General features: G+C 45.2%; 1 protein-coding gene across 3 annotated transcripts in view; it reads right to left on the bottom strand.

Moving 5' to 3' along the window:
• Positions 1–21,528, bottom strand: part of phkb (phosphorylase kinase, beta) — a 447,849-nt gene that overhangs the window by 87,359 nt on the left and 338,962 nt on the right. For all 3 annotated transcript variants that reach the window (XM_072518193.1, XM_072518192.1, XM_072518194.1), the window contains 2 exons: positions 15,307–15,368; positions 6,091–6,253 (listed from right to left, as the gene is read on the bottom strand). In XM_072518193.1, the coding sequence (XP_072374294.1) occupies positions 6,091–6,253; positions 15,307–15,368 (225 nt within the window). The remainder of the gene's footprint in view (positions 1–6,090; positions 6,254–15,306; positions 15,369–21,528) is intronic.

Genomic DNA, 21,528 nt, shown 5'->3' with positions numbered 1-21,528 from the left:
ATTGCCTGTCCACCCTCAGAAGTTCTTGCAGCAACCGCTCCCGTTCCCTACTCTCCTGCTTTCCTTTATGTGCCCTTATTGATATCAGCTCCCCTCTAACCACTGCCTTCAGCGCCTCCCAGACCACTCCCACCTGGACCTCCCCATTATCATTGAGTTCCAAGTACTTTTCAATGCACCCCCTCACCCTTAGACACACCCCCTCATCTGCCATTAGTCCCATGTCCATTCTCCAGGGTGGGCGCCCTTCTGTTTCCTCCCCTATCTCCAAGTCCACCCAATGTGGAGAGTGATCCGAAATGGCTATAGCCGTATACTCCGTTCCCCTCACCTTCGGGATCAACGCCCTTCCCAAAAGAAAGTAGTCTATTTGTGGACATAGGAGAAAAACGAAAACTCCTTACTCCTAGGTCTGCTAAATCTCCACGGGTCTACTCCTCCCATCTGCTCCATAAAATCTTTAAGCGCCTTGGCTGCTGCCGGCCTCCTTCCAGTCCTGGACCTCGACCTGTCCAGCCCTGGTTCCAACACCATATTGAAATCTCCCCCATTACCAACTTACCCATCTCTAGGTCCGGGATGCGTCCTAGCATACGCCTCATAAAATTGGCATCATCCCAGTTCGGGGCATATAGGTTTACCAAAACCACCGTCTCCCCCTGTAGTTTGCCACTCACCATCACGTATCTGCCCCCGCTATCCGCCACTATAGTCTTTGCCTCAAACATTACCCGCTTCCCCACTAATATAGCCACACCCCTGTTTTTCGCATCTAGCCCCGAATGGAACACCTGCCCCACCCAACCTTTGCGTAGTCTCACCTGGTCTATCAGTTTCAAGTGAGTTTCCTGTAACATAACCACGTCTGCCTTAAGTTTCTTAAGGTGTGCGAGTACCCGTGCCCTCTTTATCGGCCCGTTCAGCCCTCTCACGTTCCACGTGATCAGCCGGGTTGGGGGGCTTTTTACCCCCCCTTGTCGATTAGCCATCCCCTTTTTCCAGCTCCTCACCCGGTTCCCACGCAGCTGTCCCGCCCCCAGGCGATGCCCCCCCCGCCCATCCCACCCCATACCAGCACCCCCCTCTCCCCAGCAGCAGCAGCCCAATAATTCCCCCCTCCCACCCCCCCCCCGCTAGATCCCCCACTAGCGTAGTTACACCCCCCATGTTGCTCCCAGAAGTCAGCAAACTCTGGCCGACCTCGGCTTCCCCCGTGACCTCGGCTCGCACCGTGCGACGCCCCCTGCTTCCTGCTTCCCTATTCCCACCATGATTATCATAGCGCGGGAACCGAGCCCGCGCTTCCCCCTTGGCCCCGCCCCCAATGGCCAACGCCCCATCTCTTCCACCTCCTTTCCCCCCCCCACCACCTCCTGTGGAAGAGAGAAAAGTTACCACATCGCAGGATTAATAACATAAAACTCCTCTTTCCCCCCTTTTTACCCCCCTCTTCGCCCCCCATACTCGCCCCACCACTTTGTTTTAATCGTTCTTTTTTTTTTAATAACCCGCTCATTCCAATTTCTCTTCCACGATAAAAGCCCACGCCTCATCCGCCGTCTCAAAGTAGTGGTGCCTCCCTTGATATGTGACCCACAGTCTTGCCGGCTGCAGCATTCCGAATTTTATCTTCTTTTTGTGAAGCACCGCCTTGGCCCGATTAAAGCTCGCCCTCCTTCTCGCCACCTCCGCACTCCAGTCTTGGTATACGCGGATCACCGCGTTATCCCACTTACTACTCCGAGTTTTCTTTGCCCATCTAAGGACCATCTCTCTGTCCTTAAAACGGAGGAATCTCACCACTATGGCTCTCGGAATTTCTCCTGCTCTCGGTCCTCGCGCCATCACTCGGTATGCTCCCTCCACCTCCAGCTGACCCGCCGGGGCCTCCGCTCCCATTAACGAGTGCAGCATCGTGCTCACATATGCCCCGACGTCCGCTCCCTCCGCACCTTCAGGAAGACCAAGAATCCTTAGGTTGCTCCTCCTCGCGTTGTTCTCCAGCGCCTCCAGCCTTTCCACACATCGTTTATGGTGTGCCTCATGCATCTCCGTCTTCACCACCAGGCCCTGTATGTCGTCCTCATTCTCGGCAGCCTTTGCCTTCACGTCCCGAAGCTCCCGCTCCTGGGTCTTTTGCTCCTCCTTTAGCCCTTCGATCGCCTGTAATATCGGGGCCAACATTCCTTCTTCAATTCCTTTTTGAGTTCTTCCACGCAGCGTTTCAAAAACTCGTGTTGTTCAGGGCCCCATATTAAACTGCCACCTTCTGACGCCATCTTGGTTTTTGCTTGCCTTCCTTGCCGCTGCTCTAAAGGATCCACCGCAATCCGGCCACCTTCCTCTCCTTTTTTCATCCATATCCAGGGGGGATTCCCTTCTGGTTCACCGCACAGTACTTTTAGCCGTTAAAATTGCCGTTGGGGCTCTTATTAAGAGCCCAAAAGTCCGTTCCACCGGGAGCTGCCGAAACGTGTGACTCAGCTGGTCATTGCCGCACCCGGAAGTCGTTTATATACTTTTCTAACAGTTATCTAGTTTTTATGACGTTATTGTAAAGTAACTCTTGATTCTCTTTGATTGTAAAAAGTATCTTTGATCTAAACAGTCTAATTCAACTAAGTATTCATTTTGACATAACCTCATCTCATAGATCTGATTACATTGTGTCCTTTGTGATGTTCAAAATGCTTTGACTTCCAAGAGGTGTTCCTTTTAATTCCTGTCATTTCTATAGTTTTATTTTCCAATTGTGTCCTCAGCTCATAATTTTGACTTTGATTTTGGCTTTGAATTATGTTTCTCGTAGACTGATAGCCTCCAGTTTTCTTTAATTTATCTGGTATGAGCAAATTTTCACACCTAGAATTCTCACCCAAATTCAACTGAACCTCATCCATTCTTTTCCAGATCCTTACTAAGTTAGTTACTTTCAATGAAGGTGTGAACCATTGTTTTTGGCTTCATTCAAAATCCTGTTTGTCTTGTTTGCTAAGCCTGCTTGACCAAGGATATCTGCATTTTACAATCCTTCCCTGACAGCTGCTGTTAACCCTTTGTGGGATCTTTCCCTACATTCTCTCATGTTTCTCTCAGACCAGATATTGCCAGACTTCCATGTTTCAAATGACAATCTTTCCATATTTTCAATAACACCCTCTATTCCCATCCTATTCATGTATTTGTCAAGGTGCCCCTTAAACGTCAGGATGGATGAAGGGGAACCAGTAAATGTTGTGGATTTGAATTTCCAAAAGACATTTGATAAGGTGCCACATAAAAGATCACAACACAAGAGCTCATGGTGTTAGGGGTAATATGAATAGAGGATTGACTAACTAACAGAAAAAAGAGTTGTGACAATGGGTCATTTTCAGGTTGGCAAAATCTTAATTAGTGGGGTGTGTGGCTCTTTTTAGCCTTAGTTTATTAGCTCTGATTACGTCACCTTTGCTCACGAGTCGCCAGGTATCTTTCTGATACCGCCACGTGGTTCAAGTTCAGGTTATGATTAATAAGTCAGCACACCGCTTAGTAAGATTGAAATCAACGGTCATTTATTATACACAACAAGTAATGTTTACACAATAATCCTACTATCTATATAATAAACCTATCACTACTGGCCAATACGTAACTTTAGGAAGAGCCCACCAGGTCAGGGAAACAAATGGCTTATCCAATCGGATCTGGCCCGCGGGATTCAAAAGGCTGATACAGGTCGATGGCTAGGAGTCTTTATCGGATAGCGATCGCTGGATTCAAACTTACAGTTGCCGGTTGCTGTTCTTGCGAAGGTCTCGAGCAGACGAAGAAGGGAGAGAGAGAGCGATCTGAACTTGGCCCCTCACTTTATAGGGCCCAGGGGCTCCCCGCCTCTCGGGGCGGCCCTTGACCCCGAGTCCCAAGTGATTGGACTTGTCCCCAATCACTGGGTTCGATACGTCCAATTGCAGGGCGATTCCCCGATCGGGGGGTGGTCGTTCACCTGCCTTTGTTTTGGCCATTGCAGGCGCCGACAGGTCTGGCCCGGTATTCAATTGCTAATATGTTGCAATTGTTCCCGGGGATAGCCGATTAAACTGCAGATGTCTGGGTTGATGGGCTGTTGATAGTCCTGAGTATAACTGCAGATGTCTGGGTCGATGGGCTGCTAATAGCCCGGAGTATCGATCTGGGCCGACTTCCCCAGAGCCGAATATGCTATTCTGTCTGCAGCTGTCCGTTTGTGTCTTGTTACCTGCTTTTCCCATCAGCCTTTCCGGTTAGCCGTTATAAGTCGGGTTTTGGCCAAATTAATCGGGAAGCAGCCATTTTACGTGGCTACAGGTGCCACAGGGATGAGTGCAGGGGCCTCAACTATTTACAATCTATATTGTAACAATATGGATGAAAAGGCCAAGTGTGTTGTAGCCAATAGCGCTGATGAAAGGTGGGTAAGCTAGCTGTGGTAGGGACACAAAAGGGCAGAATGGTAAATTCTATGATTCTATATTCCCACGTCTGAGTCAATACATTAACCTGCCCATAAACTGTAGGTAGCAAAGGGGATATTAAGAACCTTCCATCACCACAGACAGAAATGTTCTCTTTTTGCCCGTCTTCCTTTTCCATTGCAAACACCTTGGACTGAATCTCCCATCTTCAAACACGTTGCGCATACATACATGGCTCCACCTTTCCAACACCCTCAACTTCAATGTAACAATGTGCACTTTGCTGTTCTTGTAATTCTGGCTTTATTATTATTAATTATTATATATTATTATTGAAATGTATCTTCTTCCCCTTATTTTGATGCTGAGCCTTCAACTATTTTAGCCCTGCATTTTGGAACATCCGCTCTAAATATTTTGGCATTCCTAATGCTCTCTTCTACAAATATCTTCGAGAACATATCTCTTTAACAAGATCTGAAAGTACCATTCCGAAATCTGTTGCTTTCATTTTAACCCTGTGAATCTCTTTGGATCCTATTATTGTCAAAGGTTACATAACCTTTGGTAGCATAGCGGTTAGCACAGTTGCTTCACAGCTCCAGGGTCCCAGGTTCGATTCCGCCTTGGGTCACTGTCCGAGTCTGCACATTCTCCCTGTGTCTGCGTGGGTTTCCTCCAGGTGCTCCGGTTTCCTCCCACAGTCCAAAGATGTGCAGGTTAGGTGGATTGGCCATGCTAAATTGCCCTTAGTGTCTAAATAGGTTGGGTTGGGTGGGGTTAGGGGGATAGGGTGGAGGTATGGGTTTCGGTAGGGTACTCTTTCTGAGGGCCAATGCAGACACGATGGGCTGAATGGCCTCCTTCTGCACTGTAAATTCTATGAAAGTGCACTTTGTTGATGAGAAAGAGGCGTTAGTATACCTTCTTAATTATCAAATGAATACAGTGCAACTAAAACAATAAGCACTCATACAAAAATAAAGAAATGCTGATCAAAAAAGGATTATGCTTGTGATAAAAATAAAAAGGCTTTTAAAATGTGATGGAAATTACGTACAGAACAAGCACAAAATGGGGAGAGTAATCCACCAAAGGAAAGGGAAAGAGTATGATATCCACTGGCTTTATCCCTCAGCATGGCACAGAATTCCAAATGTTTCCCATAAACAAGATTTGTACTCATATATGATTACTGTCTGTACCGTTAAATGATAAAGATGCAAATAAAGATATTAATGGAGTATTAACCACAAACATTCACTCCCTTCACCATCAACAAACACTGCAGCAGCGTTGCAGGACCTCACCAAGGCTCCTTAGGCAGCACCTTCCAATCCCATGACCATTACCATCTAGAGGACAAGGACACCAGACACATGGGAAAATCACTACCTGGATGTTCTCCTTCAAGTCACTCAATATCCAGACTTGGAAATATATCATTCCTTCATTGTCGCTGGGTCAAAATCCTGGTACTCCATCCTAACAGCACAATGGGTGTATCTACACCATATAGATTTCAGCACTTCAAGAAGGTAACTCAGCACCACTTTCACAAAGGCAATTAGGAATGGGTAATCAATGTTGGCCTAAGCCAGCAATGCCCAGATCCCCTAAATGAATTTTAAAAATATATAATTTATTTCCTTACAGCCAGTTTTTGCAGAATTTCCAAAGTGGAGGCAGACATCCAGTCTGACAGATTTATCTCAGGTTGTTTCTCATGATCAGTAGCAGTTGTTATACTTGATTGTCGCTTCACTTTTGAATGTTTTGGAAATTCCAGCTCCTCAAAACCCATGAATTGTGGAATTCTGAAAAACAGATTTCTCAAGTTTAGTAACCTGAGGAAGCCAGTGGAAGAGAACAGAGGTTTATTTAACTGTAGGCAATATTCTGCTCGAGGCAGCAACTTGCCCCCAGTGCATTCTTTGCTCGGAGAACTAACCACACCAGACCCTGCTTTGGCCGTTTTTTATGTCCGTTTGTACAAGCTCCAGCTGGGGAGTCCGTAATCCTCAATTCCTACGGGAGCTCAATGATGATTTCCCCGTGGTGCTCTCCTCCCGCCCCCAAGTACGAAAGTCCCCTTTCAGCCACCAACGGTCAGGGCCTCTGCGCTCCTTTGCCTGCAGCTGTGCTTCAGCCTACGGCAGCTCTAGGTTGGGCAGATAGCTCGGTTTGTTGACCGCCGTTTTCTAGCCAACATCTGAAGAATGGTTGTCCATTGGTACAGACACTTTGGTGTCCATCTTGATCCGGAATTGTCCCCCGCCTGCTGAACTGGGCGCTATGATCCTGATGGCTGGATCCCCAGGCTGAGGGGCGATTCCTGACAGGGAGGAGACGCCAATACTGCCGGTTGAGCATCGTGAAGTGTGGGTTCTCACTTCTTCAGGTGGTCCAAGTGCTTTCAGTGAACTCTCCCCCGAGTCTGAACTTTGTACGAGACCGGACCCATTCTCTCAAGCACGATGCCTGGGAACCAAAGTGCCCTATTACGATCCCAGGCTAGACCCCAACAGTGGCTAGGATACTGGACCGAAACCAATATTTTAATTTATTTTAAAACTGTGCAGAAAGAATGATTCACTCCAGGAGTGGTTGCATGAAAAAATAGGGCTTTGGTATTTCTAAAACAAAACTTTGTTATGAAACTTTTAACTTCACACCCCAAAAGAACACCTTACAATTAACCCTTAACACAACAATACAATTTTGCATTAAACAACTAGAAAATAAACATACAGCTCTTAATCCATCTTAAAATTAGCAGGGCATAGAGTAATACTTGCTTTATAATTAGCTCGGGTTGGAACCCCTACAGATTCTGGCTGAATGTTTTCAGACAAGATTGCTTGCCTTCAAATATTATTACTCTTTTTTGCAAACTATCCTACTTGGAAAGAATTGTGGACTTAGAGGCAGACATATCAGAACTCAGCTCCTTTCACTCTCAAAGCTTCTCCAAGTTCACTGCCTTTCTGGGCTCCACACAGCAATGACCTCATCTGTTACCAGGACCTCAGGGATCCCATGAGTGCTAAACGAGCCCTGGAGCTTTTCTACTGTGGGCCTGGACGTTGAGGCCATCCTATACTCCTCCAGCCATTTTGAGTGACCACCTACAGTAATGAGGAACATGGACCCCATGAACGATCCTGTAAAATCTGCGTGTAGATGCCCTACAGGCTTCCTGACTATTCCCAGGGATGAAGGGAGGCCACCAGCAGGAATTTTTGATGCGCCTGGCACGCTGGGCAGCGGTGCACGGCTCTCTAAATATCCCCATCAATTCGGGCCACCAGATATAACTACGGGCTAACATCTTCATCTAGGTGGCGCCCGGGTGACCACTGTGAAGGTTCTGCAGCAGGGATTCCTGACCCTGCAGTGGGATGATCACGCGAGTTCTCCACAATATGATGCTATCTTCTACACTGAGTTCCGAGAATGTCTGGGCAAAAGGCCAGAGAGTTACAGGAAGGGGCCCTTTTCTCTGTCACTCAACAGCATGAGCCAAAGCTTTGCCAATCCCGAATCTGCTGCGTCCATGCACGCATCTGAGTAGCTGTCACTGGCAAAGTGCCCATAAAATTGAGAGGTGCAACCACCTCATCTGCAACTGGTGGGAACAGGAGTCATGGGCAATGGCAGACGTCTCAGGGCATTGGCATGGGCAATCTACGTATCCTAGGTGGTGTCAAAACAAATATTCATTTGTGGCGAGCAAAAGCGCCCAACGCTGAATTCTAGCCGATGCGATGGCTGGATTCCCTTTTCCTCCCTAAAAAGGCCAAGCAGCGATTTGTGTCCATCACAATGGACAAATTCTGCGCATAAACATACTGGTGGAAATTTGTGACACCAAAAATTACCGCCAATCCCCTTTTCTTGATTTGAGCATAACGTCGCATCCACCAGGGTCCTTGAGGCAAACGCAATGGGGAGTTCTGTGCTATTATCCCATCCGTGGGCCAGCATCGTCCCAATGCTGCAGGGGGAAGTATCGCATGTCAAGATTAGAGGCCGAGCCGGATCATAATGCATGAGGACCTGTGTGAACAACTCCGACAAATGCATTGTCCTGTGAAGAACCTCAGAACCACTCCTGGTCCTTCCTCAACAATACAGGGAGCGGGGCTAATAAAGTGACCAGGTTTGCAATGAACTTCCTATATTAGTTAACGAGGCCTAGGAATGACCTAGGAATAGTGGCACTGTTTGGGGTCGGGGCCCCTTTTACAGCCCAACTCTTGTCTTCCACCCGGTGTAGACCATCCCTGTCCACTCTATAACGTAAATAGGTCTCCGCTCTAGCGCGGAACACACACTTGCTCCTCTTCAGCTGGGTGCCTACTTAAGAAGGCTGCCGGAACGCATGCTGCAGGTTGTCCATATGCTCCTTCTCTGTAGTGCCCATGATGAGTACGTCATACAGACAGACAGCCAGCTGCAGCAGGCCCTGCAAGTATTTCTCATTAACCGCTGGAAAATTGCCATCGATGAAATCCAAAACGGGAGGCGGGTGTATTTAAGTAAACCCAGATGAGTGTTTATGGTTGCAGATGTCCTGAATTCTGGGTCTAGCTCCACTTGCAAATAAGCATGGCTCATGTCAAGCTTCGAGAAGGAGCATCATCTAGCCAGGCGCATCGAGTACATGTCCAGGAGTGAAGCTCTGTTCACAGAGAGCTTGTGTTATGGGCCAGGGTTTAGAGAACACCAAGTGTATCATAGAGTTCACTTGACCCACAACTTTTACTAGATTGTGTTGTAACTCCGCCAGTTTTCCTGAACTAAAAATATCCGCCTTGATAAGCCAGATTTTCCACTGGCTTATCAACCACAGTATGCATCACTCCCACCTGCGATCCAGCTATATCATTACCCAAGATAAACTGTATTCCTGGACAAGATAGTTTCTCTATTACCCATACTACCACTTCACCACTCTTCACTGGACTTTCCAACCTTACCTTATATAATGGAACACTACTCCTCTCACCCTGAATTCCACATATTACCACCTTTTCTGGCAACATTCTTCCCAAACTACATAACTCTTCATCTCTTACCATTAAAGATTGACTAGCTCCTGTATCTCTTAAAATTGTGACTTCTTTACCTGCTCCTCCTGATACACCTGAGTAAACTTTACCCGCACAAGTAAATTCTTTAAATTCATCTGGCACCTTCTTAACAATTACTTCTTGAACAGGCTGTACAATCATTTGCACCTCCTTCGCTTCACTTGGGCTTTCCTTTACCGCTTTAAGAAATCCCACTGTCTTATCCTGTTTTACCACATCAGCCTTCCCAGTGCTTTTCTTCAACCACCAACACTGTGACTTTACATGGCTTAGTTTATTACAATGAAAACATTTGAAATTGTTCACTTCTTTTCCACCCTCCTCGATTTCTTTAAAAAAAAAAAAAAAATTTAGAGCACCCAATTCTTTTTTTTCCAATTAAGGGGCAATTTAACGTGTTCAATCCACCTACCTTGCACATCTTTGGGTTGTGGGGGCGAAACCCACGCAAACACGGGGAGAATGTGCAAACTCCACATGGACAGTGACCCAGAGCCGGGATCAAACCTGGGATCTCGGCGCCGTGAGGCAACAGGGCTAATCCACTGTGTCACCGTGCTGCACCTCTGAATTTCTTTTTTAATCTGAGGTACACTCTCCTTATTATCTCCCATCAGATCACCTTTACCTTTAGCACTTGGGTATTTCTCATGTCCTTCAGCCTGAAATTGATGTTGGAAACCAAGCTTTGATTTATGAACTAATTCATAATAATCTGCCATTTCTGCTGCCAATCTCACAGTTTTAACCCTCTGTTCTTCCATATGAGTTCTCACTACATCAGGAATTGAATTTTTAAACTCCTCCAAAAGTATAATTTCTCTGAGAGCTTCATACGTTTGGTCTATTTTCAAAGCCCTTATCCACCTATCAAAATTACTCTGTTTGAGCCTTTCAAACTCCATGTATGTTTGACCAAATTCTTTCCTTAAATTTCTAAACCTTTGTCTGTAGGCTTCAGGCACTAGTTCATATGCACCCAAGATGGATTTTTTCACCTCCTCATACGTCTCAGATGCAAACACTTCACTAGCCCTGCCTACCAGCTTTGTGTGAATCAGTAATACCCACCGGTCCTGTGGCCATTTCATTTGTTTGGCTACCTTCTCAAATGAAATGAAAAAGGCTTCTACCCCCTTCTCGTCAAACCTTGGCAATGCTTGGACATGTTTAAATAGATTCCCACCAAGCCTTCGACTATGATGCTCTTTCTCACTATCCTCATCACTATCCACCAACTGTACATTTCCCTTTACGTCTGCTAATTTTAAGTGACTGTCATGTTTCATGGCCATTTTCTGAAGTTCAAACTCTGTCTCTTTATCTTTTACCCTGATCTGTATCTCCCTTTCTCTATCTTTTTGTTCTGACAGAGCTATTGTTTCTGTTTTCCCTTCTTCGCTCTCTTTTTCCTCTCTCTCTTTCTTTCTCTCTCTCTTTCTTCTTTCTCTCTCTCTTTCTTTTTCCCCTCTCTCTCTTTCGTATTCAAGCTGCTTTAATTCTTTCTCATGTTCCATTTGTTTAATTTGTAACTGAAGTTTTGCTATTTCCAATGAGACAAACTGTATCTCAGGCAACTTTAAATGCTTAGCCACCGCCATTTTGTCAGGTAATGTTATAACTGCAATGTTTTTGCTAAATCTAACAGTCTGCTTTTAGTCTCTGTCCGTAAGTTACTGCGTGTGACCGTCTCCACCCCCACAAATGTCAGAGCCTCCCTAATTAAACTAAAATACCACACCTGCAAAGCAACCACAATATGCTCACCCCTCACCGTCTTTAAGTTCACTAAGCCAATCCAATAGATATACTTTTATCCTGGATAAGCCCCCAATTTGTTATGGGCCAGGGTTTAGAGAACCCCAAAGTGTATCATGGAGTTCACCTGACCCACAACCTTACTAGATTGTGTTATAGGGAGCACACGGCCCACTCTACAGGTGTGGTACAGCAGAAATGGAAAAGTATTTTTTAAAGCAAAACAATGTTTATTCTATGAACTCAAGTTAACCTTTTTAAAACATAGTGAACATCTTAGCAACCATTAATTCAAATACAACCACCAAAGAATACAACACTAAGTAATCCTTTAAGCTTTCCTTTTAACATCCATAAGACTGAAAACACATTTTTACCAGAAGCACATCAGGTTAAAGTTACTACTGTTATTAGTTTTAAATCACCAGGATCGATTTACAGTCTTTAGATTACAGAGAGAGACTCTAATACACCTTCTGGCTGTGACTGCAGCTATCCAGCTCTGAAAACGAAACTAAAACACATCCTGCAGCAAACAGCCTAAAACGAAAGTAAAAAGCTGACAGGCAGCCCAGCTCCACCCACTCTCTGACATCACTGCAGTAATAAACACCCATTTCTTAAAGGTACTCTCACTACAGATGCTTACATACACACCTATTTATAAACACCCATTTCTTAAAGGTACTCTCACATAACACTTGAAATCTCTGCAGTCAGGCTTGATTGCCATGGGTGCGGCCCATTTTGCAAACTGCACCGGGTGTATGACCCCCAGATCCTGCAGGGGCTGAAACTCTGTGTCGACATTGGCAAGCAATATGTAAGGGACAGATCTCGCCCTAAAATACCAGGGCTGAGCAATCAGGATCCAAATAGACATCGACCGTGGCCCCCTTTCTCCTGCCCAGACATTCCTGGAACACTTCGGGTTATTTGCCCAGCATGTCATACAGATTGCCTGTGTCCATCCAAAAAACACGTTGCCAGTCGAAACAGAGGTTTCTCAACCAGTCTCATCCCAACAAATTGGGCCCCAGTCTCTGCACTACCGCCAAGGGTCATGACCAACTGCTGTCCATGCGTTACTGGAGTCATGGTGGTCCTCACAATACTAAAATGCTCACCGGTAGAGATTGCTAATCTCGTTTTGGTGTCGTGCAATGTCAGCAGCATGATCCCTTCGCAGTCGCTGAAATGTGCGATGGTACCCGATGGAGTCGGCAGTTCCAGTGTCCATTTCCATTATCACTGGGTGACCATTGACCTGTAACGTGACCCAGATCCGGTGCTACCTTCGGGGCCGTCACACAGTTTAGCTGCATTAAACAGTACTCCTCATCCCAGATCGCGGCGGCTGTCGTGGACAGCATTCTCTGCGTTAAAGTTGGCAGCTCTGACCATCACGAGTTCTCAAACCATACATTGGATTGCATTGGACTGGATTTGTTTATTGTCACGTGTACCGAGGTACAGTGAAAAGTATTTTTCTGCGAGCAGCTCAACAGATCATTAAGTGCATGAGAAGAAAAGGGAATAAAAGAAAACACATAATAGGGCAACACAAGGTATACAATGTAACTACATAAGCACTGGCATCGGATGAAGCATACAGGGGTGTAGTGTTAATGAGGTCAGTCCATAAGAGGGTCATTTAGGAGTCTGGTGACAGTGGGGAAGAAGCTGTTTTTGAGTCTGTTCGTGCGTGTTCTCGGACTTCTGTATCTCCTGCCCGATGGAAGAAGTTGGAAGAGCGAGTAAGCCGGGTGGGAGGGATCTTTGATTATGCTGCCCGCTTTCCCCAGGCAGCGGGAGGTGTAGATGGAGTCAATGGATGGGAGGCAGGTTCGTGTGATGGTCTGGGCGGTGTTCACGACTCTCTGAAGTTTCTTGCGGTCCTGGGCCGAGCAGTTGCCATACCAGGCTGTGATGCAGCCCGATAGGATGCTTTCTATGGTGCATCTGTAAAAGTTGGTAAGGGTCAATGTGGGCATGCTGAATTTCCTTAGTTTCCTGAGGAAGTATAGGCGCTGTTGTGCTTTCTTGGTGGTAGCGTCGACGTGGGTGGACCAGGACAGATTTTTGGAGATGTGCACCCCTAGGAATTTGAAACTGCTAACCATCTCCACCTCTGCCCCGTTGATGCCGACAGGGGTGTGTAGAGTACTTTGCTTCCTGAAGTCAATTACCAGCTCTTTAGTTTTGCTGGCATTGAGGGAGAGATTGTTGTCACTAGTTGTCACAAATGTCACATTTGGCAATGTGGCCAGCTCTCCCTTCATCTTCGGGGAAGCTATCTCACCGGTTAGCGCTAGCCTCTGAGATCCTGACCCGGCTGCGGAATTGCCTCTAGGGCTGTCCTTTCGGAGGAAGTCTGGTCAAACTGGCACTGCCCCGTGATGCAGAGGGTGTTCAAAACGGAGGATGGGCCAAACTATGGACGCCATAGTCCCCGGAGCCCTGCAGCTCCTTTCTCCGCATTCTCTCGGGACAGCGAAAGCAAAATGACCCGTTTCAAATCTAAGGTGGACTCGGCCATCAGCTTTCTCTGAGTGGCCGTGTTGTTTATGCCACCCACTAGCCTATCCCTGAACATTTCGGAAAGGGATGGCCCAAACTCGCAATGCTCAGCTAGATGTCTTAGGTGGGTGACGAAGTCAGTGACTAATTCACTGGAGATCGCACCGCCGTATTAAACAATACCACTGCAGAATGACAGAAGGCTTGGGGTCATAATAATAATCTTTATTGTCACAAGTAGGCTTACATTAACTCTGCAATTAAGTTATTGTGAAAATCCCCTAGTCATCACATTCCAGCGCCTGTTTGGGTACACAGATGGAGAGTTCAGAATTACTTATCAGCACGTCTTTTGGGACTTGTGGGAGGAAACTCAGGAAGACGTGGGGAGAATGTGCAGACTCCGCACAGACAGTGACCCAAGCCGGGAATCGAACCTGGGACCCTGGCGCTGTGAAGCAACAGTGCTAACCACTGTGCATCGTGCCGCCCACATAATGTTCATAAATCAAAGGGACCAGCTCCCCAAAGGATTTGGAGTCCGGTGCAGGTGGGTAAGTTCAATTTTTTATGATCTCAAAAGTCTGAGCCCTGCGGGTGATCAGGAGGATGACTTTGTGATGATCTTCCCCCCAAATCACGTTCCCCTGGAAGAAATACCTCATGCACCCAGCACAAACTGGTACCAGTTTTCCAGGCCTGCATCAAAGGTTTACAATTTCCCAAATAGTGGCATCTTGAACTGTTATGTCGCGAAGCTCTGAAACAGCAAATTACCGGGTGGCTAGGTAGTTCCACGAGCGAGTCCAGAGTTACATTTATCCATCTTTATCGCCAGTTTAGTAACTTGAGGAAAACAGTGGTAAGATAACAGAGATTTATTGAACAATACACAACGGGGTGGCACGGTAGCTCAGTGGTTAGCACTGTTACTTCACAGCTCCAGGGTCCCAGGTTCGATTCCCAACTGTCTGTGTGGATTCTTCACGTTCTTCCCATGTCTGCGTGGGTTTCCTCCGGGTGCTATGGTTTCCTCCCACGAGTCCAGGAGGACGTGCTGTTAGGGAATTTGGACATTCTGAATTCTCCCTCTGTGTACCCGTTCAGGCGCCAATAGTGGCGACTAGGGGATTTTCACAGTAACTTCATTGCAGTGTTAATGTAAGCCTATTTGTGACAGAAATAAAGATTATTATATTCTGCTTGAGGCAGCAACTCGCTCCCAGTACAGTCCTTGCTGGGAGAACTAACCACAGCAGGCCCTGCTTTGGGCCAGCTTTTATGTTTGTTTGTAACTAGCTCCAGCTGGGTGGCCTCCCCCCCTATCTGGGAAGCTCGTACTACCTATGTCCTATGGGGGGTGGGGGTGGGGGGGGATCAATACTGGTTTCCCCATGATCCTCATCAGTTCATAACATTAAGTAAATCCTGTTTAAGGGAAAACACAATGAAATAAAAACAAGCTTTTATTTAAAAGGGATTTAGCTGGATCATACTCATCCTCTTCACTTATCCGAAGGAAGTCTAGTTGTTCCACTACTGCACCAGATATTAATGTCTGTAATACAAAAAAAAAAAAGAGCTGTTTATGAAAAGATAACACTGCTACATTATTAGCACTTTTTATATTAGGAACATTATGCATGTACTGCGCATCTATGAAGAGCAAGGAAACAAAATATATTCATTCATACCAAGGCTCATCACTCAAAAAATGCACAACGGGAAATTCTATTTCTTTGTGAATCCCTTGATTCATCCAACTAGAGCAATCTATTGAACAGTTCAGACGAACAACAGTTTAAAATTCAGTGGTGACAAGTGGTGCAGAAACTCTAATTATTTAAATGAAAGACCTCTGCCACAGATATAAAATCATGGCCATTACTATACCAAGCATAACCATACGGAAACCAATGATAAAAGCTGAAGCAACTCAAGTGGATCGTCCCATCCTCTTATATTATATCAGAAGGATATCTTTAGTGCTTAATCTTCGATCTTTATGACTGGATTAAGTAACAATGTTTTATTTTAAAAATTAAACTCAATCAGGTGGAGCTCCTGAAGTGACGTCAGGATTCGAAAGTGACATGGGCAAGTGGAAACTGCTAATTGGGGGAGTACAGATGGCTAGTATTTAAATTACTATGATCCTTTATAGCTTGTAAATTGTTTACCTTGTAGTTTATAGTTCATATGGACTATATTCTGCATTAAAAAGGCCAAGAGAAGAAGGGCCCTAAAGTGCTTAAATTATTTGATTTTAAGGTTCCTTTAAAGGATTAATCCAGGGCAGCACTGAGGCACAGTGGTTAGTACTGTTGCCTTATGGCACCGAGGGCCCGGGTTTGATCCCAGCCCTGGAGTTTGCACAATCACCCCGTGTCTGCGTGGGTCTCACCCCCACAGCCCAAAGATGTGAAGGGTAGATGGATTTGGCCATGCTAAATTGCCCCTTAATTGGAAAAAACAAGAATTGGGTACTCTAAATTTAAAAAAAGGTTTAATCCAAAGGGGTAAGTCATGGCAGGAGAACTCAAAACTGTTGTTTGCTTTGCCTGCTCTATGTGGGAAGCCAGGCACATTTCTAGTGCTTGGGGTCAACCTGTGTGCATGGAGTGTCTTCGGCTGCAGCTCCTGGAAGCCTGGGTTTCGGAACTGGAGAGGCGACTGGGGAGAGCGTGGCACATCCCCGAGGCACAGAGTATCATGGATAGCATGTATAGAGAGGTCGTCACACAGCAGGCTAAGACTCCACAGACAGGGAGGGAGTGGGTGACCACCATGCCGGCATCTCCTGTGGCTATTTCCTTGCTGAACAGATACAGCACTTTGGATATTGTTGAGGGGAATGGTCTCTCTAGGGAAAGCAGCCCCTGCCAATTCAATTGCACCACAGTTGGCTCTGCTGCACAGGGAAGTTATAAAGTGTGGAAATGTAATAGTTATAAGGGATTCAATTGTAAGACTCCAGGTAGTATGTTGCCTCCCTGGTGCTAGAGTCAAGGATGTCTCGGAGCGTTTACAGGACATTCTGGAGGGGAGGGTGATGAGCCAGTGGTCGTGGTACACGTTGGTACAAATGACATAGGTTTAAAAAAAAAGAGATGAGGTCCTAAAAGGAGAAGATAGGGAGTAAGGATGAAAGTTGAGAAATCGGACCTCAAAGGTCGTGATCTCAGGATTACTACCAGTGCTACATGCTAGTCACAGTAGAAATAGCAGAATATAATGGATGAATATGTGGATGGAAAGGTGATGCAAGGGGAGACTTTCAGAATACTGGGACATTGGGACTGGTTCTGGGGGACCAGTACAAACTGTACGGGTTACGCAAGGGCAGGACAGGGACTGATGTCCTAGGGCAAGCATTTGCTAGTGTGGTTGGGGAGGGTTTAAGCTAGAATGGCAGGGGATGGGAACCTCAGCAGTGTGACAAGGGAAAGAGAAACAAGGACAGTTATAAAAATAACAGTAAAATGAAAAAACGGTAGACAAGGGCGGGAGGCAAATAGGATCACAGTACACAAAAAAGGTTAGGATGATTAAAAATGGGAAAAAGGCAAGACTAAAGGCTTTGTAACTTAAAGGCTTTGTAGCTCAAAGCATTCGGAATAAGGTAAATGAACTGACGTACAAATAGAGATAAATTAATATGATCTCACAACCATTATGGAAACATGGTGATAAGACCAAAACTGGGAACTTAATATTCAGGGATATTTTAAGAATAATAATAATCTTTATTAGTGTCACAAGTAGGCTTACATTAACACTGCAAAGAGGTAACTGTGAAAATCCCCTAGTCGCCACACTCCGGCGCCTATTCGGGTACACTGAGGGATAATTCAGAATGTCCAATTCACCGCACAAGGGCGGCACAATAGCACAGTGGTTAGCACTGTTGCTTCACAGCGCCAGGGTCCTGGGTTCGATTCCCGGCTTGGCTTACTGTCTGTGCGGAGTCTGCACGTTATCCCCGTGTCTACGTGGGTTTCCTCCGGTTGCCTCCCACAAGTCCTGAAAGACGTGCTTGTTAGGTAATTTGGACATTCTACACTACTTCTACCAATGTCTTCTTACCCTTGCTATTCTCCCTTTATCCGTGTCCCGAAAGACGTACAGGTGAATTGTACATTCTGAATTCTCCCTGTGTGTACCTGAACAGGCGCTGGAATGTGGCGACTAGGGGCTTTTCACAGTAACTTCATTTCAGTGTTAATGTAAGAGATGAAATGAGGACAGTCGTGAGAGATGATCTAGACTTGGATGATGTAGAGTCCATTTGGATGGAGATAAAGATATAATAATAATTTTTAGTGTCCGAAGTAGGCTTACATTAACACTGCAAAAATCAGTGGTAGCCTCGAAGACTGAATTAATTCAGAATTCAGCAAAAGGAGGACTAAAAGATAATAAAGAGGGAGAAAATAAACAAGGGCAAACTAGTGAGGAATATAAAAACTTACAATATGAGCATCTTTAAATACATAAAAAGGAAGAGAGGTCAAAGTGAGCATCATCCCCTTAGAAAATGAATCTGGGGAGATAGTTATGGGGATCAAGGAAATGGCAGAGGAGTTAATCAGATATTTTGCACTGGTTTTTACGGTGGAAGATACTTTGAACATCCCATTAGTACTAAAGAATATGGGTGAGGAATCAAATACCATCACTCTCACTCGTAAAGAAGATACATAATGGGGCTAAAGGCAGATAGGTCCTCTGGCCCTGATGGCTTGAATCCTAGGATCTCAAAAAGTAGCAGCTACAGAGAGAATGGATGCATTGGTTGCAATTTTCCAAAAATCCTTAGGTTCTGGAGTACCAGAGGATTGGAAAACTGCCAATGTGACACCCCTATTCAAAAGGAAGGAGGCAAAAATCAGGTAACCATAGGCCAATTAGCCTGACATCTATTGTTGGAAAAATGTTGGAATCAGTTATTAAAGAAGTGGATATATAAAAAAGTGCCCAATTTGGGCAGCACGGTAGCACAAGTGGATAGCACTGTGGCTTCACAGCGCCAGGGTCCCAGGTTCGATTCCCCGCTGGGTCACTGTCTGTGCGGAGTCTGCACGTTCTCCCCGTGTCTGCGTGGGTTTCCTCCGGGTGCTCCGGTTTCCTCCCACAGTCCAAAGACGTGCAGGTTAGGTGGATTGGCCATGCTAAAAATTGCCCGTAGTGTCCATAATGGTTGGGAGGGGTTATTGGGTTGCGGGGATAGGGTGGAAGTGAGGGATTAATGTGGGTCGGTGCAGACTCGATGGGCCGAATGGCCTCCTTCTGCACTGTATGTTCTATGTAAAAAAAGTAATAGCAGCACATTTGGAAAAGCATAATCTAATCAAGCAGAGTGCTCAGCATGCCTTTTATGAAAGGGAAGTCATAACTGACAAATTTATTAGACGTTTTCGAGGAACCAGAGAAGATAGTGGGGCACCAGTAGTAGTGTTGTATTTGGACTTCCAGTTCGACAATGTACCCCACAAAAGGTTAAGTGATAAGATAAGAATCCGTGGTGTTGGAGGTAGCATATTGGCATGGATGGAGAATTGGCTAATGGGCAGGAAACAGTGAGTGGGGATGAGGGGCTCTTTTCCAAATTGGCATTCTCCAGCCAGTGGGGTTCCATAGGAATCAGTGCTGGGATTGCAACGGTTTACAATATATGTTAATGGCTTAGAGGAAGGAAGCTAATGTACTGTCCCAATTTGCAGGCAACACAAAAATAGGTGGAAAGACAAGTTGCAAAAGGGATACAAACATTTTGGAAAGAGATACTGATAGATTAAGTAGGTGGGCAAAAAGTTGGCAAATGGAGTATAATGTGGGAAAATGTGACGTTGTTCATTTTGGAAGGGAGAACAAAAGAACAAGATTATTTAAATGGAGAAAAACTGCAGAAAGCTGCAGCACAGAGGGACTTGGGGATACTTGTGCACGAAACACAGAAAGCGGGCACACAGGTGCAGCAGGTAATCAGGAAGGCTAATGGAATATGGGCCCTTGTTTCAAGAGGGAAGTTTTGCTGCAATTGTACAAGGTATTGATGACACCACATCTGAGTACTGTGAACAGTTTTGGTCCCATTATTTAAGGAAATATAGTATTTAATTGGAGGTGATTCAAAGAAGATTGGGGGCTCGTCCGGAATAAAAGTCTATCTATTGGATTGGCTTTTGTGAACTTAAAGACAGTGAAGGATTGTTGTTTCCGGTGTGGTATTTTAGTTTAACTGGGGAGAGTGTTGGGAACAATGACTCTTTCAGAGGCTCAAAAGTTTTTGGGGGTGGAGAAGGTAACACGTAGTACTTTACGGACAGAAACAAAAAGCAGACTGTTAGATTTGGCAAGACCATTGCAGTTAACATTACCTGACAAAATGGGAAAAGATGAGGTAATTATGGCGATGGTTAAGCATTTAAAGTTGTCTGAGATAGAGTTTGACTCATTGGAAATGGCAAAAATTCAGTTGCAAATTAAACAAATGGAACATGAGAAAGAATTAAAGCGGTTGGCATACGAAAGAGAGAGAGAGGAAAAAGAAAGAGAAAGAGCGAGAGGGGAAAAAGAAAGAGAAAGAGCGAGAGGGGAAAAAGAAAGAGAAAGAGAGAGAGATGAAAAAGAAAAGGTGAGAGAAGAAAGGAGAAAAGAAAAAATAGCCCTAGCAGAACAAAAAGAAAAAGAAAGGGATATACAGATCAGGGAAAAAGATAAAGAGAGGGAGTTTGAAACTCAGAAAATGGCCATGAAACATGACAGTCAATTAAAATTGGCAGACATAAAGGGAAACGTACAGTTGGATGATAGTGATGAGGATAGTGAGAAAGAGCGTCATAGTCGAAGGCTTGGTGGGAATCTATTTAACTATGTCCAAGCATTGCCAAGGTTTGACGAGAGAGGAAGTGGAAACCTTTTTCATTTCATTTGAGAAGGTAGCTAAACAAATGAAATGGCCACAGGACATCTGGGTGTTACTGATTCAAACAAAAATGGTAGATAGAGCTAGTGAAGTGTTTGCATCACTACCGGAGGAGGTACCTGGAACGTATGAGGTGGTGAAGAAATCCATCTTAAGTGCATATGAGCTAGTGCCTGAAGCTTACAAAGGTTTAGAAATTAAGGAAAGAATTTGGTCAAACATACATGGAGTTTGAAAGGCTCAAACAGAGTAATTTTGATCGGTGGATAAGGGCTTTGAAAATAGACCAAACGTATGAAGCTCTCGGAGAAATTATACTTTTGGAGGAGTTTAAAAATTCAATTCCTGATGTAGTGAGAACTCATATGGAAGAACAGAGGGTTAAAACTGCGAGTTTGCAGCGGAAATGGCAGATGATTATGAATTAGTTCATTAATCAAAGATTGGTTTCCGACATCAGTTTCATCCGGTGAGGGATAGAAACTGGGGACATGAGGAATACTCAAGTGGTAAAGGTAAAGGTGATCCGATGGGAGACAATAAAGAGAGTGTACCTCAGATTAAAAAAGAAATCCAGGAGTGTGGAAAAGAAATGAAAAGTTTCAGTTGTTTTCACTGTAATAAACTAGGCCATGTAAAGTCACAGTGTTGATGGTTGAAGAAAAGCACTGGGAAGGCTGATGTGGTAAAACAGGATAAGACAGTGGGGTTTGTTAGAGTGGTAAAGGAAAGCTCAAGCGAAGCGAAGGAGGTGCAAAAGATTGTACAGCCTGTTCAAGAAGTAATTGTT

The sequence above is a fragment of the Scyliorhinus torazame genome, chromosome 10 (genome assembly GCF_047496885.1).
Source record: "Scyliorhinus torazame isolate Kashiwa2021f chromosome 10, sScyTor2.1, whole genome shotgun sequence".
NCBI lineage: Eukaryota > Metazoa > Chordata > Chondrichthyes > Carcharhiniformes > Scyliorhinidae > Scyliorhinus > Scyliorhinus torazame.
The sequence above is the reverse complement of the archived record's forward strand: the minus strand, read 5'-3'. Positions and strand labels throughout refer to the sequence as shown.